The sequence below is a fragment of the Chenopodium quinoa genome, unplaced genomic scaffold, assembly GCF_001683475.1.
Source record: "Chenopodium quinoa cultivar QQ74 unplaced genomic scaffold, ASM168347v1, whole genome shotgun sequence".
In the NCBI taxonomy this organism is placed as follows: domain Eukaryota; kingdom Viridiplantae; phylum Streptophyta; class Magnoliopsida; order Caryophyllales; family Amaranthaceae; genus Chenopodium; species Chenopodium quinoa.
This window is the reverse complement of record NW_018743574.1, coordinates 2,963,588-2,989,038: the sequence shown is the minus strand read 5'-3', so window position 1 is coordinate 2,989,038 and position 25,451 is coordinate 2,963,588. Positions and strand designations below refer to the sequence as shown.

At 35.3% G+C, this 25,451-nt stretch overlaps 3 protein-coding genes across 3 annotated transcripts; all 3 read right to left on the bottom strand.

Moving 5' to 3' along the window:
* Positions 1 to 581: 581 nt before the first annotated feature.
* On the bottom strand, positions 582 to 8,656 carry LOC110682055 (polypyrimidine tract-binding protein homolog 3-like). Its single transcript, XM_021858271.1, has 15 exons — positions 8,467 to 8,656; positions 8,086 to 8,164; positions 7,914 to 7,985; positions 7,390 to 7,466; positions 6,474 to 6,552; positions 5,461 to 5,593; positions 5,217 to 5,281; positions 5,088 to 5,137; positions 4,943 to 4,984; positions 3,709 to 3,760; positions 3,471 to 3,528; positions 3,350 to 3,363; positions 2,807 to 2,911; positions 2,548 to 2,691; positions 582 to 1,205 (listed from the first exon to the last, which is right to left on the bottom strand). The coding sequence occupies exons 2-15, from the start codon at positions 8,140 to 8,142 to the stop codon at positions 816 to 818; spliced, it is 1,338 nt and encodes a 445-aa protein (XP_021713963.1). The 5' UTR covers positions 8,143 to 8,164; positions 8,467 to 8,656; the 3' UTR covers positions 582 to 815.
* Positions 8,657 to 10,030: 1,374 nt separating this feature from the next.
* Positions 10,031 to 17,786, bottom strand: LOC110682054 (RNA-binding protein 39-like). Its single transcript, XM_021858269.1, has 13 exons — positions 16,680 to 17,786; positions 15,998 to 16,076; positions 15,847 to 15,903; positions 15,528 to 15,583; positions 14,220 to 14,445; positions 13,110 to 13,196; positions 12,947 to 13,021; positions 12,737 to 12,820; positions 12,259 to 12,323; positions 11,980 to 12,172; positions 11,801 to 11,889; positions 10,729 to 10,843; positions 10,031 to 10,311 (listed from the first exon to the last, which is right to left on the bottom strand). Exons 1-13 carry the CDS (start codon positions 17,369 to 17,371, stop codon positions 10,270 to 10,272), a joined length of 1,860 nt encoding a protein of 619 aa, XP_021713961.1. The 5' UTR covers positions 17,372 to 17,786; the 3' UTR covers positions 10,031 to 10,269.
* Positions 17,787 to 18,910: 1,124 nt separating this feature from the next.
* LOC110682053 (protein LIKE COV 2-like) lies at positions 18,911 to 24,482 on the bottom strand. Its single transcript, XM_021858268.1, has 7 exons — positions 23,996 to 24,482; positions 22,534 to 22,586; positions 22,342 to 22,451; positions 21,526 to 21,693; positions 21,070 to 21,167; positions 19,980 to 20,106; positions 18,911 to 19,354 (listed from the first exon to the last, which is right to left on the bottom strand). The coding sequence occupies exons 1-7, from the start codon at positions 24,095 to 24,097 to the stop codon at positions 19,251 to 19,253; spliced, it is 762 nt and encodes a 253-aa protein (XP_021713960.1). The 5' UTR covers positions 24,098 to 24,482; the 3' UTR covers positions 18,911 to 19,250.
* Positions 24,483 to 25,451: the final 969 nt, after the last annotated feature.

Genomic DNA, 25,451 nt, shown 5'->3' with positions numbered 1-25,451 from the left:
TATGTTTGTGTATGTTTTATAAAGTTTGATAATTTTGATTTATCGAGATCATACGAAGAGGAAATATTACATTTCATTTGTAGTTTTACTTATTGGTAGAAAAAGGTAGGCGTGTAAGGTGGAGTAGTATTGACAAACGATTGTCAAAGTCACACGAATACATAAGGTTGTAAGTGACAAATTAGGTGCTATTAAAAAAAAAAGTGACAAATTAGGTGTATTAATATTACGTAAAAATTATGGAATTTAATTCTAATTAATTTTAAGCAGTTGAGAGATTTTATATGTAAGGGATGAAGTGTTAATTAGTTTTAAAGTGGTTGAGAGTTTTAAAACACTCCCTCTTTAATGCACTTAAAGACCTTAATCCTCCCACTCTGGATGTACAATACTTGCTCCATCATAATTCCTAAGGGACAAAGAGTCTTTTTTAGCCATTATTCTCAATTCAGTGAAAAAAACACCTCATTGTCTACATTTGGAATCAATTGGATGTTCAACTGAATTAAGTAGACTAGTAGAGCATTTTCAAGGCTTAGCCAGTGCATCAAGATGCTACCTCGATAGTTACAACAGTACACTGCCTGAAAATATGAGAAATGTCTATATTATCAGTAACTCAAACCCATAATTAGTTTTGAACGATACATATGTATGTATAAGTTCCTCAACACGACAAGCTATAGAGACTATGGAAGGCAAATAAAGGAAGAATAGGGAAGTTTTACAAAACAGTGTTCTGATAATTAGAAAGCAACAAGGTAACAACCAAAACCTTTGCAGAGTGCCTTTCAGATCTGAGCAGCCTGTATCTTTCATGTGTTTTGCGATTGGGAGAAAGAAATGCGGATGATTGATCCACAAAATGAAGTAGCATGCTTGCAAACGAGGGCTTCAGTTGCCTCTTCTTCAGTCTCGAATAAAACTAAAACTTGCTTCTTACCATTTGCCTCAAAAATCTTGGTGCTGACAACCTGTCCATGTTCCTCCAAAAGGTCTACAATCTCCTCCTGACTTGCATCTTCAGGGACACTTGATAGGTGAATCATTTTTGTGGGAGAGCAACAATATTTGTAGTGTTTTGCAGCATTATGGTTGAAACGATTCAAGTTTGAATTCTGGTAATCACGGGTGTCTGGAGATGGTGTTATGTTTGAATACTTGGAGAAGTTCACCTCTATTCGTTTCCCAAACAGCAGCGCTCCCTGAGTTATCAAGGATAAGTGAAACAAACATTTTAGTCATAGCAAAATGCATTCTGAAGTCTAAACAGTAATAACAAGTACAGACCATAGTCATCAAAGAAGTGCATAGTCCGCAAACAAGTGCTGACCTTCCAAGAGGACTGACGTCTAAGAAGATTATTGTAAAACTAACTAAATTTTTTATTTGGTAATTGGTGAGATCTCAGGAATAAAGCAGCACAAGCTAATAATGATACATAAAAAGATCAGAACAAAGTTTAAAATTATATCAGGTATCGATTGTGCATTCTAAACATCAGATGTGATACAGCTAACAGCTTACTATAATTCATGCAGAAGATAGTAGAAAATCAACAGACTTACTGTAATTCTTGTAAGGAGTAACTCAGGATACTCCAAAAGAAATTGTTCAGATAATAAAAAAGGTGCACTTATGTTTTGTATTTTGCCCTTGCAGAGTAGACGGGGGACAATATACAAATGATACAACTAAATTCAAGCAGCTTTCAAATCCAGACTTGGCCCAAGGACAAGGCATACAAACATATATTTTTGTCATTTAAGGGTATGTCGTCTTTGCCTTTGAGATGGTTCCGTGCACTAATTATGACTCTTAAGGCCCTTTGGGAACCCCTAGAAGTACCTGGATGCATAATCTTGCCAGGTGAAAAAATGATGTACAGAAGCCATATTTGAAGGCTATCATACACGAAATCGAAGCAATTTAGGAGGTGTCGGGACCCGGTGTAAAAATTCACGGAAAACTACGGGATGCATCCCGGGGTCATATAATGTTGTTTAGAACCATATACGACCATTAGTCGGTTACATAAAGGCCCCGTGAAAGCTTATAGCTAGTACAAGAGGCGTGTACGAAAACGGGTAAATCGGATGCTTAGAGGCAAATTGAATGGTTCCACCCACCTACATGGACTACCGTAGAGTATTAGGGTCTATAGGAAGCATCTCGACAACATTTTTTCCGGAAAAAAAAAAATGAGAAAAATTGTCCAAAATTGAAGGCTATACACGATTTTGGGCAATTTCGGAGGTTTTGAGACCGGTGTCGAAAAATCTTGAGATACTAGGGGATACATCCCGGGGTTATAAATGTCGTTTGGAACCAAATCTGATCATTACATGTTGTCGTAAATGTCCATGGTAGTTTTAGTAATTGACCCAAATCTTTTTTCTTTTTTAAGAAAACCTATGACGTATGTAGTCTGTCCTTTAGATTTACAGCTTACTCAGCACTTGTTCTAATCGGAAAGAAAATAAATAAAACCACTACTTTGAGAGACTTGCAATAAAAAATAAAAAAAGGTCCAATTTCGATTCAAACCTTTAAGAAGTTAACAGCCAATTCAGCCTGAAAACCATCAGACATTTCAACAAGTGCATGATCAGGCTTGCCTCGGAGAAGCTTGATCCTTATAATGTTGCCATACAGCGAAAATAAATTGAACAACTTGTCTTCATCTATTCTCTGACAAAAAGATTTGTCACACAATCAGTTAAAAGGAGTAAAAGAAGGGGGGAGGGGGGGGGGGGGTGCTATTGAGTGAAGATCGATTAGGTGGAGAGGCAGAGTATTGACTCACATCAGGATTTAAATTAGATACAATAACAGTACATCTATCATTGTTCCCACTAACACCTGGAGGAAGGCCACCAGCAAAAGCCGACATAGCTGCAGCATGTCCCATCTGGAGAAACAACAAAGAGCATTATAATACAAAACATCAAAAACCAGTACAAATCAGGACAAAGTTTCTTTTAAGCAAAAAAACAACCGTAGAAACTGTTTTTAGGTAAAACATACTTGCAAACCCCCCTCCCTCTTTCTCTCACCGGACCAAAATATAAAAAAGACATATGAAGGAAAAAAAACCCTCTACTTCGCAATTCTTCCATGCATTCAGTGAAGAGCTTTATATTATATACAATTAATTGTTTTTATAAAATAGCCTAATCCAGTGATTGAAACAGCCACAAATAACAAGGTATAGGAAGAGAAGAATATGTTTAAAAAAAATTAATTTTGAAGATAGGGAACATGAAATAATTCTGAAAAATAAAAAATTCCAACTTATTTATATAGCCACTCTGGTAGCATTCAGGCTCAAGCCCCAAGAGATACAAACCTGGCCATATCCAGCTGCAACAAAGAGAAAAAAAAATCATTAGAATTTTCTTCCAAGTCCAGACTTGAATAATAAAAAGAAGGAAATTCAAAGTTCATTATATATTATGGCAATTATGCACCTGAACCACTCCCAGTAGCTTGAAATGGGTATGCTCCCCCTGCATCACCATAACCAGACTGTTGCCAACAAAACCACACACAAAAATCAGCAGCAGACAAAACTTGGGCATCATTCTTGGTCACTGAACCAAGGAGAACAAGACTGAGTAATTTCCTCCTTTAGATTCTAGACTAGCGGGAGAGATGCCAAAATCAAGATAGACCAAACAAGAAACAAGCAAAATAAAAAATACACACTTGTGAACTTCTGCCTCTCTGTTCTGTAGGAAGATTTGGGTTGGTAAAATCTCTGCCCAATCGGGAAAAACATGTCAGCCAGATCAATCAAATCATAAATGTACAAAGCACATCTTGAATTCAGAAAGTCCATCCCATTATCCCACGACTAAGGCCAATATTTAACGGGTATCTTATGTTCTGATATGCAAATGTCTAACATGCATCTCTTCAATGGGGTTCTGATTCCCGCCAAATGATGTGGCATAGAAAATTTTAAACTGGTTTTTCTAGAAAACAAATCCATGTTGATTTTTGTGCCCAAAGTATCGTTCTCAAATCTCAATAATGATTCTCCTCTTTGTTTCAGCTACTCATTCTCATCAAAAGTTAATAATGAACAAAAACAACTAATTTAAGCAGCATTACTTATAATTTTAATTTGATTACATGTAAAAATATTTTCCAGATAATGAATAAATCCCTCACCCCTACGGAAAAGAGTAAATATGCAAGTCCCAGGAACAAAAGCTGCCTAAAGCCCTAACAGAACACAAGCAGGGAGTAGAAATAAGCTTGGAAGAGAAACTGCAGATGGATCCAAGAGCCACCAAAACTTGACAAGAACAAAAGACTGTTACAGAACATTCGGGGGGGGGGGGAGGGGGGGATAGCTGAGGCTAATCCAAGAATGAGACTAGTTTAGGAAGGTAATGGAAGGGAGAATAGATGGGATGAGAGGTTCACTTTACACAGTTAAAGCATTGTTTCATAGTCCTTGTATCAAAGAATGCGTCAAAATTTTTAGTTAAGTTAATGCACAGATATACTTTGTACATAATAAAAAGAAAATCTTCCAAAATCTGTTTGCCTAATTGCCTCAAAATGGCAACCCACACACATGCATACACATTTCTTAAATTTAACATTAAATTCTAAAGTAACTACTATTACCTCTCAGGATTTAACTCATCAAGCTAAAATTCTACCTATAATAAATAGTTAATACTTTAAATATGACAATTTGCTTATAAAGAGTTGCTGGAAAAAATTAAAACAAAGCAAAGCAGGAATAAGGAAAGCATTTCATTCTAGAAAACAGAAAAAAACGCGTAATTGTTTTTAGCCAAACAACGCCACTTAAATCAAGTCCACAAATCTCAAGATAAATATTAAAACCTTGATTTGATTACCATCATATATATGTTATATCTAAAGGTAATAAGGAATACGTTCCTAAATTATTCAAACTGACCTCGAGCGATCATTATTAAAATTCACTTGCAACTCTGTGAGGCTGCAATATAAGGAAATGACAGACAGAATAAGATATATATTTTGTATTTAAAAAAGCTTATATGGAATCTCATTTCATGATGGTGAGAGAGATAAAGCCTTACTTTGAGTATTGTACATCTAACTGACAACAACCGTCATATACATTCCGCCCCTGAAAAATGGACAATTTAAGAGAATCCAGAAGGCAAGATACATAAGTTTTCTTATAATAATTTACAGAGATAACAGACATGAAGGGCACTCATTGCAGAAGCAGCACTCTGCCGCGTTTGAAACTGGATGAGAGCTTGATAACCTACACAAAATAAGCAGGAATGAAATAAAAATTACTACCTTTTGGATTATACGGACAAAATGTGGCAGTGGAACATTATTCAATATTCTAAGTTAAAAACAATTATTAGCAAATAAATCATGTTAACTGGATGAGTGATCAGATAACTACAAAAGGCAAGACCAGAGGAAGAAGCTAACCAGCTGACTTCTGGAATGTTACAATTTTTTCCACAAACCCATATGGAGAAAACACCTGATTGAGAACATCAACTGTCATAGGATAGATAACTTGATGTATACTGACCAAGAGTATACGATTTGGCTGTCCATCCTGCCACGGAAAGGAAAATAATACAGAGGTGAACAAGACTTAGATGCTGTGATATACTTCTGAACTTTAATAAAATGCAATGATGTACCATAGAAGAAAAATGTGATATACTTCTGAACTTTAATAAAATGCAATGACAACCTCTAAACAACCATGAGATGATCATCTTAATTTGATCCTCAAGGAGTGGTGAAGAAAACAAAATGTGAACCTACGTGAAGGAGGCATCAAAATTCTAAGCAGTAAATATTACTTGTGGTTGTGCTCCTTGGAGTGAATGTGGAATGAATTCTCAAAGGAGAATGAGCGCCCTAAAGTGTAAAGAAATTCAAAATTTTCTTCTCCTTATCCCCTTCCTATAATTTCTCCTAGATCAAACCCCTACGCCTCAAATGAAAAAGGATGCAATAACAAGGTATCCCTAGATAATTGTAATAAATCAGAGAACAAAATAGAGTTGAAAAGTGTTTTTTTTTTACAAATAAAGGATATAAGAAGATCCTTGCCAACTCTCTGCATTTCCCTCGACTAAAAATGTGAAATATTATGTCCATTTGAATTTTAATATGTCAGGAGGTACAGGGGCAGATCAGATGATTTACACATAATTAAAAATAAAAAATAAAAAAAGGTCAATTAGAGTTAGGTACTTGATTTATCCGTCCTTATCACACACTAACATTCAATCCACACAATTTAACAAATAAGTCATAAGGTTGACATGTTGGTTAAGCTAAATCATGGGAACACCTTAATTGCAGTGTCTAGCATGAATGCATGATCATACAAAATTTAGTTCTAACCGACCAAAAGTAACATCAAACGATGCATAATTCCCACACCAATTAAATCTTACTAAATTTATATGCTAGATACAAACCGTGTCGCTTTTACGTCCTTGAGTCTGATCTGTTGTCAGTTCTTGGTGGGAAGAAAACTGCATGTATACATTTCGGCCCCTAAAAAAGGAGGATATGGTAAGTACAGATATTAGAATCCACAAAGAAGCCAAATAAAAGGTCCAAGAAGAGGAAAGGAAATGGAAATTAAATACAGATAATCAGAAACATAGAAGACACTAACAATAGGAGACAAAATGGATTCTAGACTTATAACACACTTTTGTTATGATGACTGTTAATTGTTCAGGAATCTTTCTAACTTATCGCTTATCAGACCTAATCACACCTAAACGTACGGAGGTATGTCCATTTGCTACTTCACATAGTTCACATTTAGAAAAAGGTGCATAAATTTTACTAAGTCATGAAATTGTCAATTGCCAATTGACCTCTTCCAGCACCAATTTCTCTTGTCCTCAAGCTTCTCATCACATCATATCCTACTATGTCTCTTATTCAGTAACCTTACTTTCATTAGGCTAATTTTGTTACCCTATTTTCCAGAATTGTACCATTGACAATACAAATCTCTATACAATGTAATGACTCTACGTTGAAAATTTAGAAATATACTCGCAAGAAAAAGGAAGGCTGCAAAACAAAAAGAAATTGAAGGCAATAAAATACTACCATTAATGAACAGCTTGTCTAAATGAAACCAATAACCGGAAACAACTTACAACTAAACTAGCGATAGCAGCACCACATACATGGTTCAACGAAAAATAAACATCAAATACTTACCAAATGGTTGGACTAATAGACCATCAAAGATTTACCAAATGGTTATACTAATGAACCATCACTAACTCTACCATGCAACACCATAAGAATCGTAGGAAGATGAGTAATTATACAGAGAAAAAAGAAAGAAAAGCCAAACAAAGACAATACCTAACATTGGGCTGAACATTTGTATAGTAATCCACTAAATTAATTGCTGATGCCATATCCTGAAGTTGCAAGAGTGCCTACAACACAAAGAATAACATTTATAACACAGATACATCAAATTCTTAGTTATACGCAACGAGCCTACTAATAGAAATTAAAGGTGCATACTGCATACAAGACCCCATTAACCAACTAAGAGGAAACCTGAGGAGCTAGGTGGTCACTGGTCATACTTGGTCGTTAGAGGTAACATTATCAGCCTACTCAAACAGCAATACAGTTACTCAAGGGGAAATAAAGGCGAGAAATAGTAAAAAGTACGACAAAGTCTTGAATGAGACTGCCTCACAATTACTTAAAATGGGGGACTTGTTCTATTTAAGAAGATACAATACTTTATACCTTTTCCGGACTAACTTCTAACAACTCGCAATAAATTAGTGTAAGACAGTGTCGTACATTACTATCTCATCTACTTAGATTACTACAAATAGACAACAAACCACCAAAATTAAGAGAAAAACCTGGTTCTTGGTACGTAGCATCACAAGCTTGGTGACAGTCCCAAATGGTTCAACCAATTGAAGTAAATCATTCTGTAAAATTCCATTAAATCCAATAAACATGAATTATTAAAATTACACATTCCACATTACATTAAAATTAAAATACTAATAAAAACCAATGGGGTGTTACCTCAGTGATTTCATGGCCCACATTGCGGACATGAATAACTTTGGAGGTTTCAGCCATTCTTTTCAACAAAAGTTATAACCTACAATCACATATAATCACCATTACAAAAACTCTGTAATCCCCAAATAAAGAAACAAAATTAGAAATCAATAAAAGACTCAATCTTTTTCATATACATAGAGTAACATCTAAAATAATATATAAAACCCATCAAAAAATTAAAGAAACAAAATGAAATACATTAACAAAAAGCTCAAAACATCAAAGGGTTAATATACTAATCAGATTAATAACAACCCAGAAAACACCCACAAAATTTTTTAAAATTAGACCAAAAGAAAATCTACTAATAAAAGATTGACTGTAAAAAGAAGTACTCACAGTTAAAGAGGAGAGAGAAAGTAGTGAGATTAACAAAGATGTTGATTAGAAGAGAGAGAAAGAAAAAGGGTGCGAGGTTGAAGAAGAAGAAGAAGAGAAGAGCAAGAAAGTAACCGAAGCCGCGCCCTCTAAATATGAGATTAGGGAATTTGTGAGGATCTCTAAGTAAATGCGCCCAAATAATGCTAGTTGTAGTAATAATCCTATGTTTGCTATGTAACATTAAGTACTTGTATTATTTAACCTAAGTACAAAGTACCAAATTAATTACAATTATATGATGACATATAAAGTGGTCAAATTCGTCCAACATATAAGATTGATATTGATATGATTTTATCTCGAATATGTTGAATACATTCTTCTATATTTAACAACTACGAATCTATAACACTTATATTTATATTTGTATTGTGAACATGTGAATATTGTGACAAATCACTTATGTGAGCTATAGAAGTTGGTAAATATAGTTGAATCAGTTTGTACTGTGAACGTGTGAAGTTTGACAGACACAATTGGCGATGTATCAAATAGAAATTAAAGCGCAACATTGAAGGTATCAAATTTAAATGAAAGTCTTCTAATTATCTAAGTTGTTATCGAGTTATTGTAGCATAGGTATTATATCTTACCCGCATATTTTAAAGTTCGCCTGCATTAATGTTGAAGAGTTTAAGAAACTCTTACTTCAATACTTCTGCTTTAAACAAGCACTGTTGTTTTGAGCTGTTGAGCAGAGCAACTCAAAAGAATAGTCCTAAGCAGGTAAGCTTCAAAAAGTAGACTCCTTCCAATATCACTAGAGGCAATGACCAGTAGTAATTATTAATCAATGACCAATACATAGTGGTGGCAAACTGGTAGTGTTGGTCTATTGGAGGCAGTATGTCTAAACTCTAAAGAAGAGAACATGGGAGCAGGGAGGGAGGGAGGCAACTTTCACCCGATGTGAATAGTGAAATCACCTAAACTCAACTCTTTATACATACACATCACCTAAACTCAACTCTTTATACATACACATCGTGTTTATGCGGCGACAATTGAAAGAAAAAATTGCAACAATAATTCTAAAAACGGAGATTCTTTCGATGATAATCCCGAGCTACAGATAAACCTCACATTAAGATCAAATAAGCCCTAAAACTACACTTACTTTCCCAAAAACATGTAAAACTAAGGAAATATCCCAATGGCAAATTAAATCATCAGTCACAACACACATCATCGAGCACTCCACAAGGTATACTAGAAACTTGTTTACAACCTGAATTTAAACACCTGTATCAAAACCACAAGGCAACACAACCACCGTCCCCGCCTTGAGTTCTTTTCTTGCCACTATTCCATGGAGTACCATCCTACACAATACAATAATCAAAAGGAATTTAAACACCTGAATCAAAACAAGATTTAAATGGATGTTGGCACATGGTGATGGTATAGTGTTATCCCTCTGAATATCCTGACAAGCTATAACTTTGAAGTTTAACTACTAAAATCTTATGCATTTATTAAGATAAATCAATCTTATCAAAAAAAAATAAAAAAAATTATACTGTATAAGTAAAAAATATGGGTTAAAATTATGCTAAGTCAAAGCGTGTTAGAAATTCAGGAATAGAGAGAGTATATGACATCAATAGAACATAAAGCATAGTTATTCTCATTGCACACCACATTACATTATCTCAACCCAAAAAAAAAAAAAAACCACCACCCAAAAAAAATGACAAAAAGAAACAGATTAATCACTTCCAACAGTATCCAAGAGGGTAAAGCTGCAATTGTAATGAATCTTCAAGTAGCATCTCCAAACTTTGCTTCATAATCTTGAGGTTGCTGCAATAAACCAAAAGTACAATCCATAAGATATCCTTGACAAGAACAGATAATACAAAATGACGATGACAACAAGAACACCGATCAATACGCAAGGGCAGATTCTTAATCCCCTCTTTTAAAAAGTCATTTCATCTAGATGACAACATAAAAACTCAGCTTTGACTAAACCAACAAAAGTACAAAACAAACATATGGATGATATAACATCCAAAAACTTAATTTGAGAATTCTGTACAGTTAGTAAGGAAATAAATAAGGCAAGCTCCATCCAGCTATTAAGAAAAATTATGATCCTCCAAATTGTTATAATAAAATGGACAGAGAAAACCACAAAAAGGGATTTGGAACAATCGGATATGTAACCCAACAATGAAAGGGTTTAGGAAATCAATATGTACATAAAAAATGCATTACCATATAGATGGCCGTTATCAACCTACGAGCAAACCATCGCAAATGCATTCCACCCTGGGCTTTCATTGCAGCTTCCTTGGTGTCAAAACGAAGGTAGACATGACCAGCACTGTGTCTGCAAACCAAAAGGCAACAAATTCATTACAAGGAATATTTATTTGAGGACCCAAAAGCAACCAAAGGGCTTAAGCAAAACAATACAGCCAAAAAGAGAATGCAAATGAGACAAATACATACTCTATTCCAATAATTTCAACTTTATTGGAATATTTATTCCAATAATTTCAACAAATTCATTACTGTTGGCCAACAAGGAATATTTATTTGAGGACCCAAAAGCAACCAAAGGGCTTATGCAAAACAATACAGCCAAAAAGAGAATGCAAATGAGACAAATACATACTCTATTCCAATAATTTCAACTTTACAATGAATCGACATATCAATTATTCAATCTATTAAGGAAAATTGATTCCAACATCCAAACAAAAGTATAAAGAGGTCCACCTTCAAATTTTTTTAGTTGAATGCAGCAATATTTCAACTTTGATTTCAAAGTAACAAAAGCAAATGTCTAATTGCTACAATGAAATGAATCAGAAACCTCAAAAATTTCATAAAGTTTTTTTACAGTGAAGTTCTCAGACAACCATCTAACCACACTGAAGCAAAAATTGTCATTTCAAGACAAACGTTCACTGCCTCAATCTACATTTGACAGCAGTCAAAAAATGGTCTGACTTGGTTCACAATCTAGTAATCCCTAAGTGGTATCCTGCCATGTAATTACACTTAAACACATCAAGTGAAGCAGTTTTATAAACTATCAAACATTTTTTACCTCCCTTTAAAAATTATTGTATCAACCACATTTCACTGCAGGCAAAATGAAAGTTATTGGTCACAAATAAGGTTTTGTTCTCTTCAACTTATTCTTATTACTTGTAAAAGTTATAATTTATACCTGTTAAAATCAGACTAACCCACAGAAAAATTCAACCCAGAACTTATAAAATTCAGATCAGAACACCATAAAATAAGTTGAAGATAACAAAGCCTAAGTATTACATACTTGTCAACATAGATATGTCTCACTCGACCGAATTTTGAGCATTCGTCTTCAACATCTTCTTTAATGTCCAAATCGAACTCTGGATCAGTCTGCAAGCAGTAATAATAGTATCAACATGCACAAGTAAAAGGAGCAAAATAGGAAGGGGGCAACATTAGGAGCAAAGCAACAAAACATACCTCAGTGGCTGGATCAAATAAATTTTTCAACAGAAGACACTCACTAGGGGTGCCTACAGCTTCAGAAGCTGGGGTAGGAAGGAGTTGGTGAGGGAGTGTGGGAGCAGGAGTAGCACAATGCCCATTGAACAAGGAAGGCGTCTGAACAGAAGATGTACCACTAAGCACTGGCACACCAAGAGTACCAGCAAAGCTACATACAAAACAACAAATATTACCTCAGGAGAGAGAAGGGGAAAGTTTGCAGAGTGGGGAAGACAAGCACTACTAAGTACTAACCTTGAAGCTGTACCACTGCGGTCCAACTTTTGCATTAGCAAAGCTCTGGACTGGGCATTTAAAGCCTGCAAGACAAAAAGTATACGTCAATTCATCAATCCATGCCACACAAAAAGAGAAAATAATCTCAGGAAAACTCTTCATTGTCACATCTCACAACATTCACAAACTAAGTTTCCGTCAACAAAAATTGAAAGCCATATTGCTTGACCAGTGTACTCGTCAGTAAAGAGCTCTTCCCTTCAAACACAAGCTATATCTAAAGCTTCATGAACTGTATGCAACAAAATGAAAGCTATTTGTTTCAGGGGCACAAAATCTGAATTTTTATTGCCTTTTAAAACATTGAATTATGCCCTTTTAAAGCCCTAATCACAATTGCTTAGCAACGACTAGTACTACTACAGGGTATCATAACTCAGAGGCATTGCACAAATTCGAGTGATTTTCAGAGAGAGATATCATATGTATAACTCACCATACCACCCCCATCATCATCATCGAAGTCCGCTGCAGTTGTTCCAGTATCTTGTCCACTGACATGTTCAGTGACAGATGAAACCTGCAGTATCCAGACAGACAGATCTTTTACAGAAGAATACAAAGAGGGATAAGTATGAACAAAAAAAATTAATTAGTCTAAACAAAAAAATTACTTCCATATGATCCTATCATGGCAACATCCTACCTTAATATATCTGCCAGCAATTTCTATTTTCCCATTTAAACTTTGCGCTGCCTTTGCATGCTCAACTTGAGCAAACTGTCAATTAAGCAAAAAATCAGCTAAAATAAAAAGCAATGCTTGAATTGAAGGGGCTAAATAAGATATAAACCAACTTTTCACTGACTTGAACAAACCCAAAACCTTTGCAGTGTCCAGTCTCAGGGTCAAGGGGAAGTTGCACCAGCTCCACAGGACCAAATGATTCAAATATCTGCCAACAAGAAACAAAGGGTAGTAATCACATCAGCAGATTATTATAGGAATAAGCCAAAGAACTCATTAAGGACCAAAAGGAACTATAGAAAATAAAAGGGTTGTCTGAAGGTGGTGGGGGTGGGGGGTAATGGATGCATGTGTGAATTGCAAAAGCAGCCATGAAGAATTTTTTTCATCAGGAAAGAAATGAAGCTAGCATAAACAAAGTAGAAAAGCCCCTTAATTTCATATTAACTCATCTTCCAAAGCTGGAGATCTGTTAAAGTGTGATCAATTAAATAAACTCCCAAAATAATTAAGGCCAACTTAATCTATCAAAGTTACAAATTATAGAGATTTCATACAACATCAGGCTACTCTGTCCTCGCGTAAAAAACTTGTACCCAGCATACCACTGTTTATCCTTAAAGCTTTACAACCATAACATCAGAAACTTCAGAATCTATTACAAAAATAATCCCAAAGTAGAGTACTTCCAAGAATGGCTATGACATTCAATAAAGGGAGGGTAAGCGATTTCAAATCTCCCATGAATCTGTTCACTCTGCTCCCTATCCTCGTTCACCGCAAATAGGGCGAATCCCATAAAAAAAAGATACCATTAGTCATCTCACTCAACAAGTCCAGGATTTTGTTGCAAGAAGTATATGTTAATTTAATCAAATTTACAGGTTATGTACAATGTGGCCTTCCACTTTGAAGATGACATAATGCTATATAAAATATCATCTGACAGCATCTCTCATTAATCTAGCATGTATTCACTACAATTTAACTACTTTACCAAACATAATACATCCTCAATATACAAGGATCCTTGCTTATAAATCAGTGCAAAAATAAACCACACAATAGAGGTTATAGCAAAAGACTTCAGCATTAATTAACAGTCACAAAACTCACAATATAGATACCAACCCTTTCTTTTGGATGTCGCCTGAAAACAGATTGTATCAAAGCATAGGAATATAGGATGCAAAAGGGACAGAAAACATGAAATGAATGTTAAGAGATTCACCTTACGCAGCTGCTGCTCTGTCATATTGAAGTGTAAATTACCAACGTACAACTTTCTGTCGGTAGGTCCATAAGGGCCTGTAACAGGTGTGCCAGTAGAAGCTGTAGATTGGACAAGGTTCTTTTCAGCCTCAGACGGTTTGACCATCACAGGCTGCCCAAGGAATAGCTGACCAGACATTGCAATCGCCATTGGCACAGACATAACGTCAAAAAACTCAACATACCTGCATCTCATCACGAGAAGTCACTGTAAGATTACCAAATAATTGGATATGCAGAAAAATCAGGCAGGACTTACGAAGAATTCAGATAAAATTGTGGTGAACAAAATCCATATGAGAGAAAGCTGAAGCTGAGCTTCTTTTCAAGAATCTGATTTCTCAAATACAAGATAGGTTAGAGAAAAACCCAAAACAATCAAGCAATAACATAATGTTCAATGCCACAATTAGGATTGAGAAAGGTTAAAAAATAAATAGTAGAATCAGGTACACAATGGTCAGCAAAATTTCACATAGAATCAGAAAAGTGTATCAAAAAGCCAAATATCCTTCCCATTGATCATGCATTCATACCCAATTCCACAAGTACATAGATAAACCAATCACCATACCAGGGCATACCCCACCCTAACAGGTAACGATACAAAAATGGACAACCAAACATGGCAATCAGCACTGCAAAGATATAACCCAACCTTTTCCCTTGCTCATAGCACTGTACCAGGTTTGTAAGACAGATTTCTGAGAGCAACAAGCGGTGCATAAATTTCAGATAAATACAGGTAGTTCGTTTGCAAACGCCTTAAACAAGGATTAGATGTTAAATGTCACACTAGTGTTACAGTATATTGATTGATGAATCAGCTAGGATTTAACTAGGCCACCTAGCCTCTTATGTCCTGAAGGCCTTGACTTTACCATCATAGAATGAAGTTTCTTCAGCGAATCCACCTTTACAATGATGTATCCAAAATAAAACTTACCTAAATTGAAACAACTCCCAATCAGAAATGAATATGAAAAATTAAATTAAATAACCATTATACCAATGAATCTAAGTCCTTGGACTGACGAAGAAGTAAAACGAAGAGTAGGCTCAGGTTCATGTCGTCTACCTTTAGAATGCTGCATGAATTGTTAAACATGAGAGCAAGGTATTCCCATCATCCCTCATCATGGATATCTTTATCGCATTGCTAGTTCATTTGAGAATAAAGTCAAGCTTGCATCTTAAAACAGCATAAGCTACTTGCTATATGTAACAATGCATGCACCTAGAATACTAACAACAGGTAAGAACATACCCAACTCCTTTTGAGCGCCTTGAATTTCGGTCCATGATAAGCCTGACATCCCTCACCTGCAAGGGACATTTAAATTGTGACAAATAATAAATAAACAGTTGATGAGCCTAAATAGTTCTCTGATTTGAAAGTAGATGTTTTACAAGTAAATACATCAAGCATTTCACCAAAAAAAAAAAAAAAAAAAAAAAAAGGTACCAAGCCAGGAGCAAATATGTTAAATACAATAATAAAGATAAAACTAAGACTTGGACATAAAAAATAGTATACAACTATACAATAAAGCATCAGGAACAATTACAAAGGAAGTGTCATTTACCTTGCCAGCTTTCGAGAAAAATTCATAAACATCTTTCTCGGTTGCTTTGAGAGGCATCTGTAAACAGCCAATACAGTAATGATACACATGTCAAAAATCAACAAACCACTTGAAGATCAATTAACTGAAGAATTAGATAAAAGACAGCCACCTGGTATGCAAAAACAGTTCTCTGATCCCTCTCAGGATCAACTTCAGGCTCCACTACTTCCTTTTTATCTTTTAATCTCCTGTAAACCGTAAAAGTTATAATCAATTTACACAAATAAACAAACATATAGGAGGTAAAAGCAAGAATTATGACCATTCTACAGCCACGATGTTGCTGCTGACCAATTCCAATGTGAACATCAATAGAATTCTAAAACCTCTAAAGAGACTACAAGGGAGGAATCTAGGATGGGATGCTTAAGTTCACTGTAATATTGTTTCCACTAGAATCTTGAAGCAAAATGCAAATACATTTCACTACTCCCCAAAAATTCTAAAGTACAGCAAGGTTAGTGAGGCATTTTGATATAGTTCTTTTCAATTCAAAGCCTAATAATTGTAACCCTTTCACCCAAGATTCAAAGCCAGATAATTCTTGTAACTTTGCCATTTCAATATTCCCATGTATAAATTAATCAATGACGAATGATTTCACAGGAGCTTTTAATTTATATATAACAAGTTCATCAAGCTTTTCTATCAGAAAATTGCATGACACCAATGCCAGAACCAAGACTACGCAATTAGAACATGTTATAGTCTTAATTTAATCACAAAGCACAATATCAAAACAATACACATTTGCAAAGCCAGTAAATAAGAAGAATGGACCAGCAAGCTACCTGGACTCAATCTCTCGCGCCTCTCTCTCCCTCTCCCTGATCACATCTGGCTCCCGGCTATCATGCCGCTTAGACCGACTACTGCTTCGCCTTGACCGCTCCCTATCCCTATCCCTATCACGGCTATCATGCCGCCTAGACCGGCTACTACTCCGCCTGGACCGGTCCCTCTCCCTGTCTCTATCCTGGCTCACCTCTCGCTCCTGGCTATCATGCCGCCTGGACCGACTACTACCTCGCACCTCCTTCTCTTTCTCCACATCACTCTCCTTCTCCTTCTCCCTATCAGACTCATCTTTCTCCCTCTCTCTCCTCTCCTTCTCTTTCTCCCTCTCTCTCCTCTCCTTCTCTCTATCTCTATCTCTCCTCGCCCTTTCTCTCTCCTTCTCTCTATCCCTTCTCTCTCTATCTCTATCCCTGTCCCTGGGTCTCTCATCTTTCTCTCTCCTCCTGTCCCTGTCCCTGTCCTCCCTCTTTCTCTCTCCTCCACCCCCATTTTCCTCCTCGCTTCTCAACTTCTTCTTCTTCCTCTCATCATCATCGTCTTCTCCTCGATGATCATCCCATTCTTCTTCTCTCCTCTTTCTGTAACCTTTCTCTCTCTTCTCCCCGCCCACCTCCTCTTTCTTCGATCGACCCTCTGCTGTTTCTTCCACCGTTTTCTCCAAGTACTCGTACTCGTCGAAATCCATTGAATTTTTCTGGGGACAACGAAATTCAATCGATTGAGGAATTCACTGAGTTTAATTTGATGGAATTCGAATATTCCAAACCCTAATTTCGATATTGAGCTTGCGAAATTGGGGGGTTTTTGACGTATTGTTTATTTTAGGGTTTAGGAGGTTTCTGGTTTCTGGAGGGAGAATAATAGAAATTGAGGCTGCTAAAATGTACTCCGTATTTACCGAAAAAGGTTTTTTTATTTTTTATTTTTTTGTTATTTTGTGGGAATGCGGAAATTATTATTCCTCTTTGTAATTGGTGACCAAACTGTCCATTTGAGGCCTCTTTTTTTTTAAAAAAAAATCTGAGTTTAGTCGAAAAAATGTTCTCATTTTTTAATTAAGAGATTGATATGGGAAATTTGGAAACAAAATAAAGGAGGTATTTGGTACTTGGTTCATTAAGTTGAAATGGATTGATATGAAATCTCATACTAAAGAGGTATGAATTCTAAAACTCTTACTAGTCTGAAGTTGTTTGATTTCATTATTGGAATGAGATGTATGGGGGAGAATTAGAACCATTGGATATGAGATTTCATTACTTAAAAAAAACTCAACCAAACAAAAAAATAGATAAAATCATCCAACCAAACAACCCTAAGTTTTACTTGGTTATTCCATATAAATTAATTCCTAATTGGCTAATTGAGGGTCGATAAACTTTCCTCATGCTACAAAATATCTTATTTCTGTTTTAAACTTCAAACATCAAATATTTAAAGTTAAAAAATTTAAAAAGTTCCCTCATAGATTTAGTATTGTTTTGTCAAAAAAAATTACTCCATATTAACTACGGAATAGTTTGAATCTGTATTATTTCTTCTTAACTCATAAGTAATACAAAATGTTAATTTATCCAAACTTATAACTTCACTTACTTGTATATTGTCTCAACTTATTATACCAAGTATGTTAGAGTGAAATAATCCATACTTAAAAATACAAACCATCATGCATATCATGCCACATGTAAATTTTATTTTAATTACATTCAATTATCACCCCTTCTTATTCTTTATAAACTATTTATTTTCTAATAAAAACATGTTATAAATTAAAAATTTATATTATATAGCTATAAACAACCTGGTCAGAAGGCTAGTTCCTTTTAGAGGGTGTTTGGTTCAAGCATATTAGGTATAAAGTATGAGTTTGGAATGACCAAAACCAATACTTTATGTTTGTTTCTTGAAATTTCATTTTACAAACTCATACCTCAAACCCCTAAGGTATGGGTTTTTGAAACCCAAGGGGGGAGGTGGGTATGGCTTATATTCATACCTTTAGGTTTAAAATTAAAAGGAAAACTATCATTCCTAGATAAAAACCAAACACATGAAATCAAGTATCAAATTCCAACCCCATACCACCCAGATTTCATTCCTCATTCCAAACCCATACCATTGTTTGAACCAAACACCCCCTTAAACTGTTGTACAATAATAATTTGAAAGGTAACACAACCAAGGTTCCCAATTCATATATTTGTGCAAACTATCATCGTGATTTACGAATAAAAATTATCTAGTGGAATAATTTAGGATACACACTTATATGAAATCGATTAAAGCTACTCGATAGTGGATATTATCAAAATCTATAACCTTACCTTTACAAATTTCCTATATACTGGGTACAGAGGTCACTATTACAAGAACTACGGTATACACACCACAAATGAATACAACAATTAAGGAATACTGAAATTTCCACATTGAATTCACTCATGAAATCGCTGTGGGCATAACAAATTTCTTGTGGTATTATCGGCAAGCAAGCTAGCTTTCTTCACACATTGATAATCAGATATCACACTTGTAAAAACAAACATCCTTCATCCCTAGTATTATGTTGACAATCTATTCATCGGAATTCTGTCACTTTGTCGCAGTGTTCTTTCTACAGGTGATATGACTTGTGGCATCGTCATGCCCCCTGATACAATTATCTCTGAGAGAAGGAAAAACAGTGTGAATATAAGGGGTATTAAAAACAGTTCAATATCATGCCTTGCAAGTATACAAAAATTAGGGCTTGTTTGGTTGATGTAGGAAGTAAATTCCCATGGGAAATTCTAATTCATGGGAAATTACTTCCTTTATTAAAATTCCTAGGAATTACATAAATATGTTTGGTTGTCATGTGGGAATTTATAAATCATGGGAATTGTGAATGACCAAGAGAGGGGTGGGTAAGTAACTTCTCATGTTTTGTAGGAAGTGAAAATTCCCATGAATTATGACTTCCTCCATTTTTACTTTTTAATGTCAACCAAACAACATACCCAAAAGGAAATTCATTGGGAATTTTGAGTGCCCATGGAAATTAAAGGCAACCAAACAAGCCCTTGGTATTGAAATGACTGATATTAGTGTTAAGTCACTGTTACATCTGTTTCTTTTAAAATTCATTCTACATCAGATTCCCTTCACCAGTTCACCTCCAATACTAAATACTTAATTAGCAGCTCTTTCTATAGCTCAATATAAAAGAAAAAAAAAATACTGGGTGCAAAAAGACAGCAATATGAATTTTTAGATGTGAACAGGAAGGAAAAGGGAAACAGAGAACAGACCTATGCCTTCACGAATAGAAAGATTTGGTCTGATAACATCCTTGGAATTGACCAGAAAGATGTCTCCAATATAAAGATGGTTGGTTGGAACATACACGCTACACAATTCTTCGTCACCATCATCTTTCTGCAATTAGAAAAAATAATCAAAATTAAAACCATTCAGAAATTCAAAACCTAAGAACGCAAATATAATCAAAATTGCCTCCTCCACTCCACCCCCCCCTACACATTTTTTTTTTCCAAGATTAAGAATAGGACAAGCTGTTCTCAAAAGAGCTATAGAGACAACATAGATCATCAATATCTACGAAGAGCAAAGTGTCTTGTAAATTAATTTTAGCCATTAATCCACATGAATTTTCTACTCTTTGTTTTGAAGTCCTTCCAAACTAGACCTTCAAAAAATGCAGACTTTTCAACCTTGGCACTGCCATCACTTTCTTTCATCTTAATGGAGCCCATGTATCAGCAACACTGCAAAATTGGTTCTCTCTTCTCCACAGTCAAGCACCAGTCCACGACATTATTCAGTATACAGTGGCAAGAGTAAGTTGACTGCAAGACAAAATGTATGTCTTCCATATCTTTTCACATCAAGGAGTCAGCTTCTGCAACCCTTCCAAATCATTAACCAGTAGAAGCTACACTATTAAAAAAGAAAAGGCCTTGAGCAGTTGCACTCACTCCATAAGTCACCTAATGCTAATCCTAGATTCAAATGAGAAAGTGCTGAAATGGAAGGCAAAGCACTACATTGCTCCCATTTTCATTACTGCTATGGTAGTAATGTATTATATAGTATTGCTTCTCATTTGTTTTAGCACTAATCTAGCAGAGAGTAAAAGATTTTGGTTTTTTCTTTCCCCTAAAATTGACTACTTGACCCCAAAAGATTCATACATATTGAGGGTGTGCAAACTCATTGAAACCATACGGAAAAGCAACAGTTGCACATGCATGTATACAAGTGTGTGACATAAAATGCACAAGAGAGCGACACCAATAGAAGCTAAATACTAGCTGCTAAATCACCTGTAAAAAATATGAATGGAAAAGAAAGCAGCATATGTTCATTTGCTTCACATACCTGCAGAGTGACAGAAGATGTGATGAAGCCAAAGGCATATTCACCTTCACGTGGATGACGAATTATTGCCACCTCTTTAAAAGCAGTAGTATTCTGATCTGTTCAAAAAAAAAAATGGATACTATTCAATACATTAAAAATACAAGACATCAGAAAAACGAAGCTGTCAGCCTCAAACTATTCTGACCCCAACATTGAAACACAGAAGCATAGATTACATCAAGACATCATAAGCTTTAAGTTTACGTAGTAGCCATTTGAAAGCCATTCACAAAGCAGTCGTCAGATTTATCAAAGCACTACAACAGTCAATACTATTTGAGCAACAAACAAGAAAAGCTATAATCCTATGCATGAATTATCATACTGCAAGACGCCAAGGATAAATGCATCTAAGAAGTTGTGATCATAGCATCTAGGTAAGGCTAACAGGAAGTCTTCAAAATCAAGTGCTACCTGGTGAAATTGCAGAGCTAATTTGTTTAGACGCAGAATATATATGCCTAACAAAAGGCATCTTTTTTATCAGCCATTCTCCAAGCCAGAAAACAGTGGCACCCATCCAAGAGGAAACAAAAACACCAATAAGAAAAACAAACAGTAGCGAAGTGATGAAACCTAGTCCTGCAACCAAGAAATCCAGTGTAAAAAAAAAAATTAATAAGAACAATTCACACATTACATGTTCCTAGACCACAAGTAGAAATGTGCATAAGGTTATTCTGTTCCTCTATATATATATATATATATATATATATATATATATATATATATATATATATATATATATATATATATATATATATATATATATATATATATTTATATATATAGGCAAAGCACGGATAGTAGTATAGGAATATAGCACTTCAAGAAACATTTGTATTTCCAGGTATCTTTTAACAGGCATCTCAGCATGAGTCGGCAATCCCTAACAATATACAAATATTTGTTTAGTCCCAAAGGACTGCCTTTGACAATCCTACTGATTTTGCCTGTTTTGCTAGCTCTAATCTCAACCCACTTAACTTATCTTGTTCTACATTGTTACACCATATCAGTTCTCTCATGCTTTACAATTACCTTCCCTACAAAAAACCTTCAGTCCTTGACAGAGCAGAAAATTAATAGGCAGATGTTGCTCTAGACATTCAATGCAAAAAAAAAGCACCCAGCCTAGTCATCTTCCCAAGATCAAAATTAGTTCTCCCACCCGCCAAAAAAAGGTCACATAAGGACAAGTAAAAAGTATATCGAAACAAATGAAATTACCAAATATGTCAATCCCAAGGCTCTCATACAGAGGACTGAAGAAACCATCTACAAACTGAATAAACCACCAAGTAATGAAGAAGGTGACTGCAACAGGGAAGAGCACAACACTGCAATTTCAAAACCAATGCAAAAATATTAGCAATATACTTCAAAAGCAAGATTTAAAATTTTCAATACACAGCAAATTACCATCCAGTCATGAACTTCTTAGAAATCCAACTCTGGAGGACATAACAGCAAGCCTGGCAAAACATATATATGTTAGTACAAGGATAAAATACTGGCTGGAGGTCAGATGCATTATGCCCAAGTGCCAGTCCTTCACCAGCTAACATAGACAAACTAGGATCACGACTTTTGATACCAATATCCTTGTGAGTAATTACAATAAAGACTACATTGGGCATGACAAGCAAGTTTGGATAGATAAACAAAATTCTAAGCAGAACAGAACCTAAAACAAATTTACAATGGTAGTCTAGCATTTTCACAGCACAAAACATCAAGAAGAAATATAATTCATCTACAAAGAAATCTAATGCTTTGTACTATTAAATAGAATTTTTTACTAAGGCCCTATGTGTTCATAAACATACAGGAGTATACACAGAACTATATGAGCTTAAGATGCTTTGCAAAGCTAGACCATTGGGTCACCAAAGCGAGAAAAAGATATAAAGGGGTAAATTAAAGGGCTTGATTAGAGAACTGAGAAGTTATAGAGTTCAGGAAAATCTACATCCAGCCATTAAGGTTAGAGAAAGTATGTTGCATACTAAGACCAGCATTAGCGCTTTGCACCCATCTTTCCTTGTTCGAATCTATCCTCCGCTTCTTATACTGTCTTCCCTAGCCAACACCATTATCCATCTCTACTCAAACCACCATACTTATTTCTTATTTCTTACGCTGACCGCCTAACCCCCACAGCTTCTAATTACTCATTTCCACCAAAGTAACATTCATATTTCTCTATCATAAATTTTAAAACATCAATCACGATATATGTAACCAATGTATGTGGCATCAAGCTATGCCCAAATCTTAAAACTAACAAAATGGACTCTAATTGCTTGGTACTCATAAATTCACCAATTTGATTTACTAATAACCTAAAACGAAATCAATATAGTACTACTTTGTCTACGGAATGTTAAGGGCAATTTCCTTATTTCCAAGTCCCCAAACTAAGTCAAAAACAAGAAAATCATGATACGGAATATTATAATTAAGCATCCAAATAATCACAAAACAATCCCTAATTCACAATTGCATTTTAAATTAATTTTTCAGATTCTTCAGAATCACTTGCTGAAAAATTCAGCAACCAGAATCTCACAAATCTAACCTCGAAAGCAATTCCCATCTTCCCCGAGTACCCACTCCCCTCCCCACATTTCCCCAAATTAGGTCAAATATCATCAATCAACACACACCAACCACGAACTCAATCACAATCACACAAATTAAACCTCCAAATTCAAACATATTCAACCATTAATCAACACCAAATTCAAACTATATACACAAAAATTATCATTACTGAACCCAAAATCCAATTCTCAATTACAATGTTCTTCCAAAATGAGTCCAAAAAAACCCAATTACAATTCGAAAACAAACAAAATTAGTAAAAAGAGGAAACCCTAACCTCGCGAGACGAAGAATTGGAGGAAGTGAGAGGAGCTTTAGCAGGATCTTCAGGATCATCTTGACTGAGAGGAACAGACGTAGATTCCTTCTCTTCCGCCATAGAAATGGAAGCTTGAGTTAGAGAGAGAAAGAGGAGAGAGAAAGGGAGAGGTGGAAGTGTGGTCGTGAGTAACTGTAAAGAGAGTGATGTTCGTGTGAGAGAGACGAGAAGGGGAAGAGAGAGGGGGAGGAGAGAGAAAATGGAATGGTGCGTTGGCGGTGGTGATTATTGGAGGGTAGTTTTTTTTTTTTTGAAAGAGATTATTGGAGGGTAGTTGACTGTTCGTTTTATTTGTTTGCTTTGGGATTAAGTGAGATAATATAAAGTTTTAATATCTTGTTAATATTTGACAGCTGTAAATGAATGGCTGTATGAGTTTGTTGGCGTGTGTGTTTAGTAACGTTGTATCGTTATTACCAAGGTTTACCATGTGACTGCCATTGTTTAGATTAATCCATATTGTATTGATAAATGGGGTTGTACTTGGTATTGAAAACCACGGGTTCGATCCTCCGCAATAATAATTGGATTGAGATTAGAATCTAACCTCTTGTAATCGAGTTTCGAATCTGAATTAGCATAAAGGGTGATCCGATTATCCATATACTTGTACTCGTATTTATTTGTATCGCTAAGTGTAATGCCAACGTATTATCTTGTGATTAAGTAAGGTATATCAGTAAATGGTTGTGTTTTGTTAGGAGTTTCCTGAACTTTCATAAATAGAGTATATGCATGACTAGTTTCATGTGTCATGTCACACTAACAATCCCTTTAATATAATTGTCATGTCAATAATTGTATTTATATTTTTAGGAGATACTAACAATTCCCTGTAATATAATTTCGTATTCGATTGATTTAATATAATTTAATGACGTATTGACGTGTCTCTCATATTATGCCAAGCTTGTGTTGGGGTTAGGACCTTTTACGTGCCGGCCTCACCCATGCTTATCTCTACGAGAATCACGAGCACTTCCTTTTAGCTGTGATTGTGTGAGTGTGCATAACGGCCCATATGAGGTTTTGTACTAGTTACCCGGTTGGGTTGGTCAGGAATAAACTAGCCCAATATCGAAATCAGATAACGCCGATAAAATCAATCCAAGTCCAACACCTTTGGAGCCGAAGGTTGTCAGTCCTGTCACATGCTTTTCCAATGTGTGTTGCTTTGAAAGAAGCAAATCGGCCATTATTTTACCTTTGGAGCCGAAGGTTGTCAGTCCTGTCACATGCTTTTCCAATGTGTGTTGCTTTGAAAGAAGCAAATCAGCCATTATTTTACACTTGGACAACAAACCCACATTGGCACAAGTAATTTTTTTATTTTTTTAGAACAAAGTATAAAAAAAATCTCTCAAAAAAAAGTATAAAATTCATTTGGTTCAACTTAAAGCTGTTATTTTCAGCT

Bases quoted from the DNA above. Each gene is read 5' to 3' on its own strand.
- LOC110682054 (XM_021858269.1), bottom strand. From the start codon at position 17,371: ATGGATTTCGACGAGTACGAGTACTTGGAGAAAACGGTGGAAGAAACA. The intron at 15,904-15,997 runs GTGGCTGTCTTT...GGCTGTTTACAG, and splicing joins GAACTGTTTTTGCATACCAG to ATGCCTCTCAAAGCAACCGA. The intron at 14,446-15,527 runs GTATGTTCTTAC...GATGAGATGCAG, and splicing joins AGGCGCTCAAAAGGAGTTGG to GTATGTTGAGTTTTTTGACG.
- LOC110682053 (XM_021858268.1), bottom strand. From the start codon at position 24,097: ATGGCGGAAGAGAAGGAATCTACGTCTGTTCCTCTCAGTCAAGATGAT. The intron at 20,107-21,069 runs GTATGTGAAGCA...TTCTAATTGCAG, and splicing joins CATCTTCTGTCACTCTGCAG to AAAGATGATGGTGACGAAGA. The intron at 19,355-19,979 runs GTCTGTTCTCTG...TCCTTCTCTCAG, and splicing joins TTCTATTCGTGAAGGCATAG to AGATAATTGTATCAGGGGGC.
- LOC110682055 (XM_021858271.1), bottom strand. From the start codon at position 8,142: ATGGCTGAAACCTCCAAAGTTATTCATGTCCGCAATGTGGGCCATGAA. The intron at 5,282-5,460 runs GTTAGCTTCTTC...TATTTTGTGTAG, and splicing joins AACATTCCAGAAGTCAGCTG to GTTATCAAGCTCTCATCCAG. The intron at 5,138-5,216 runs GTCTGTTATCTC...TCCATTTTTCAG, and splicing joins CTGCAATGAGTGCCCTTCAT to GGGCGGAATGTATATGACGG.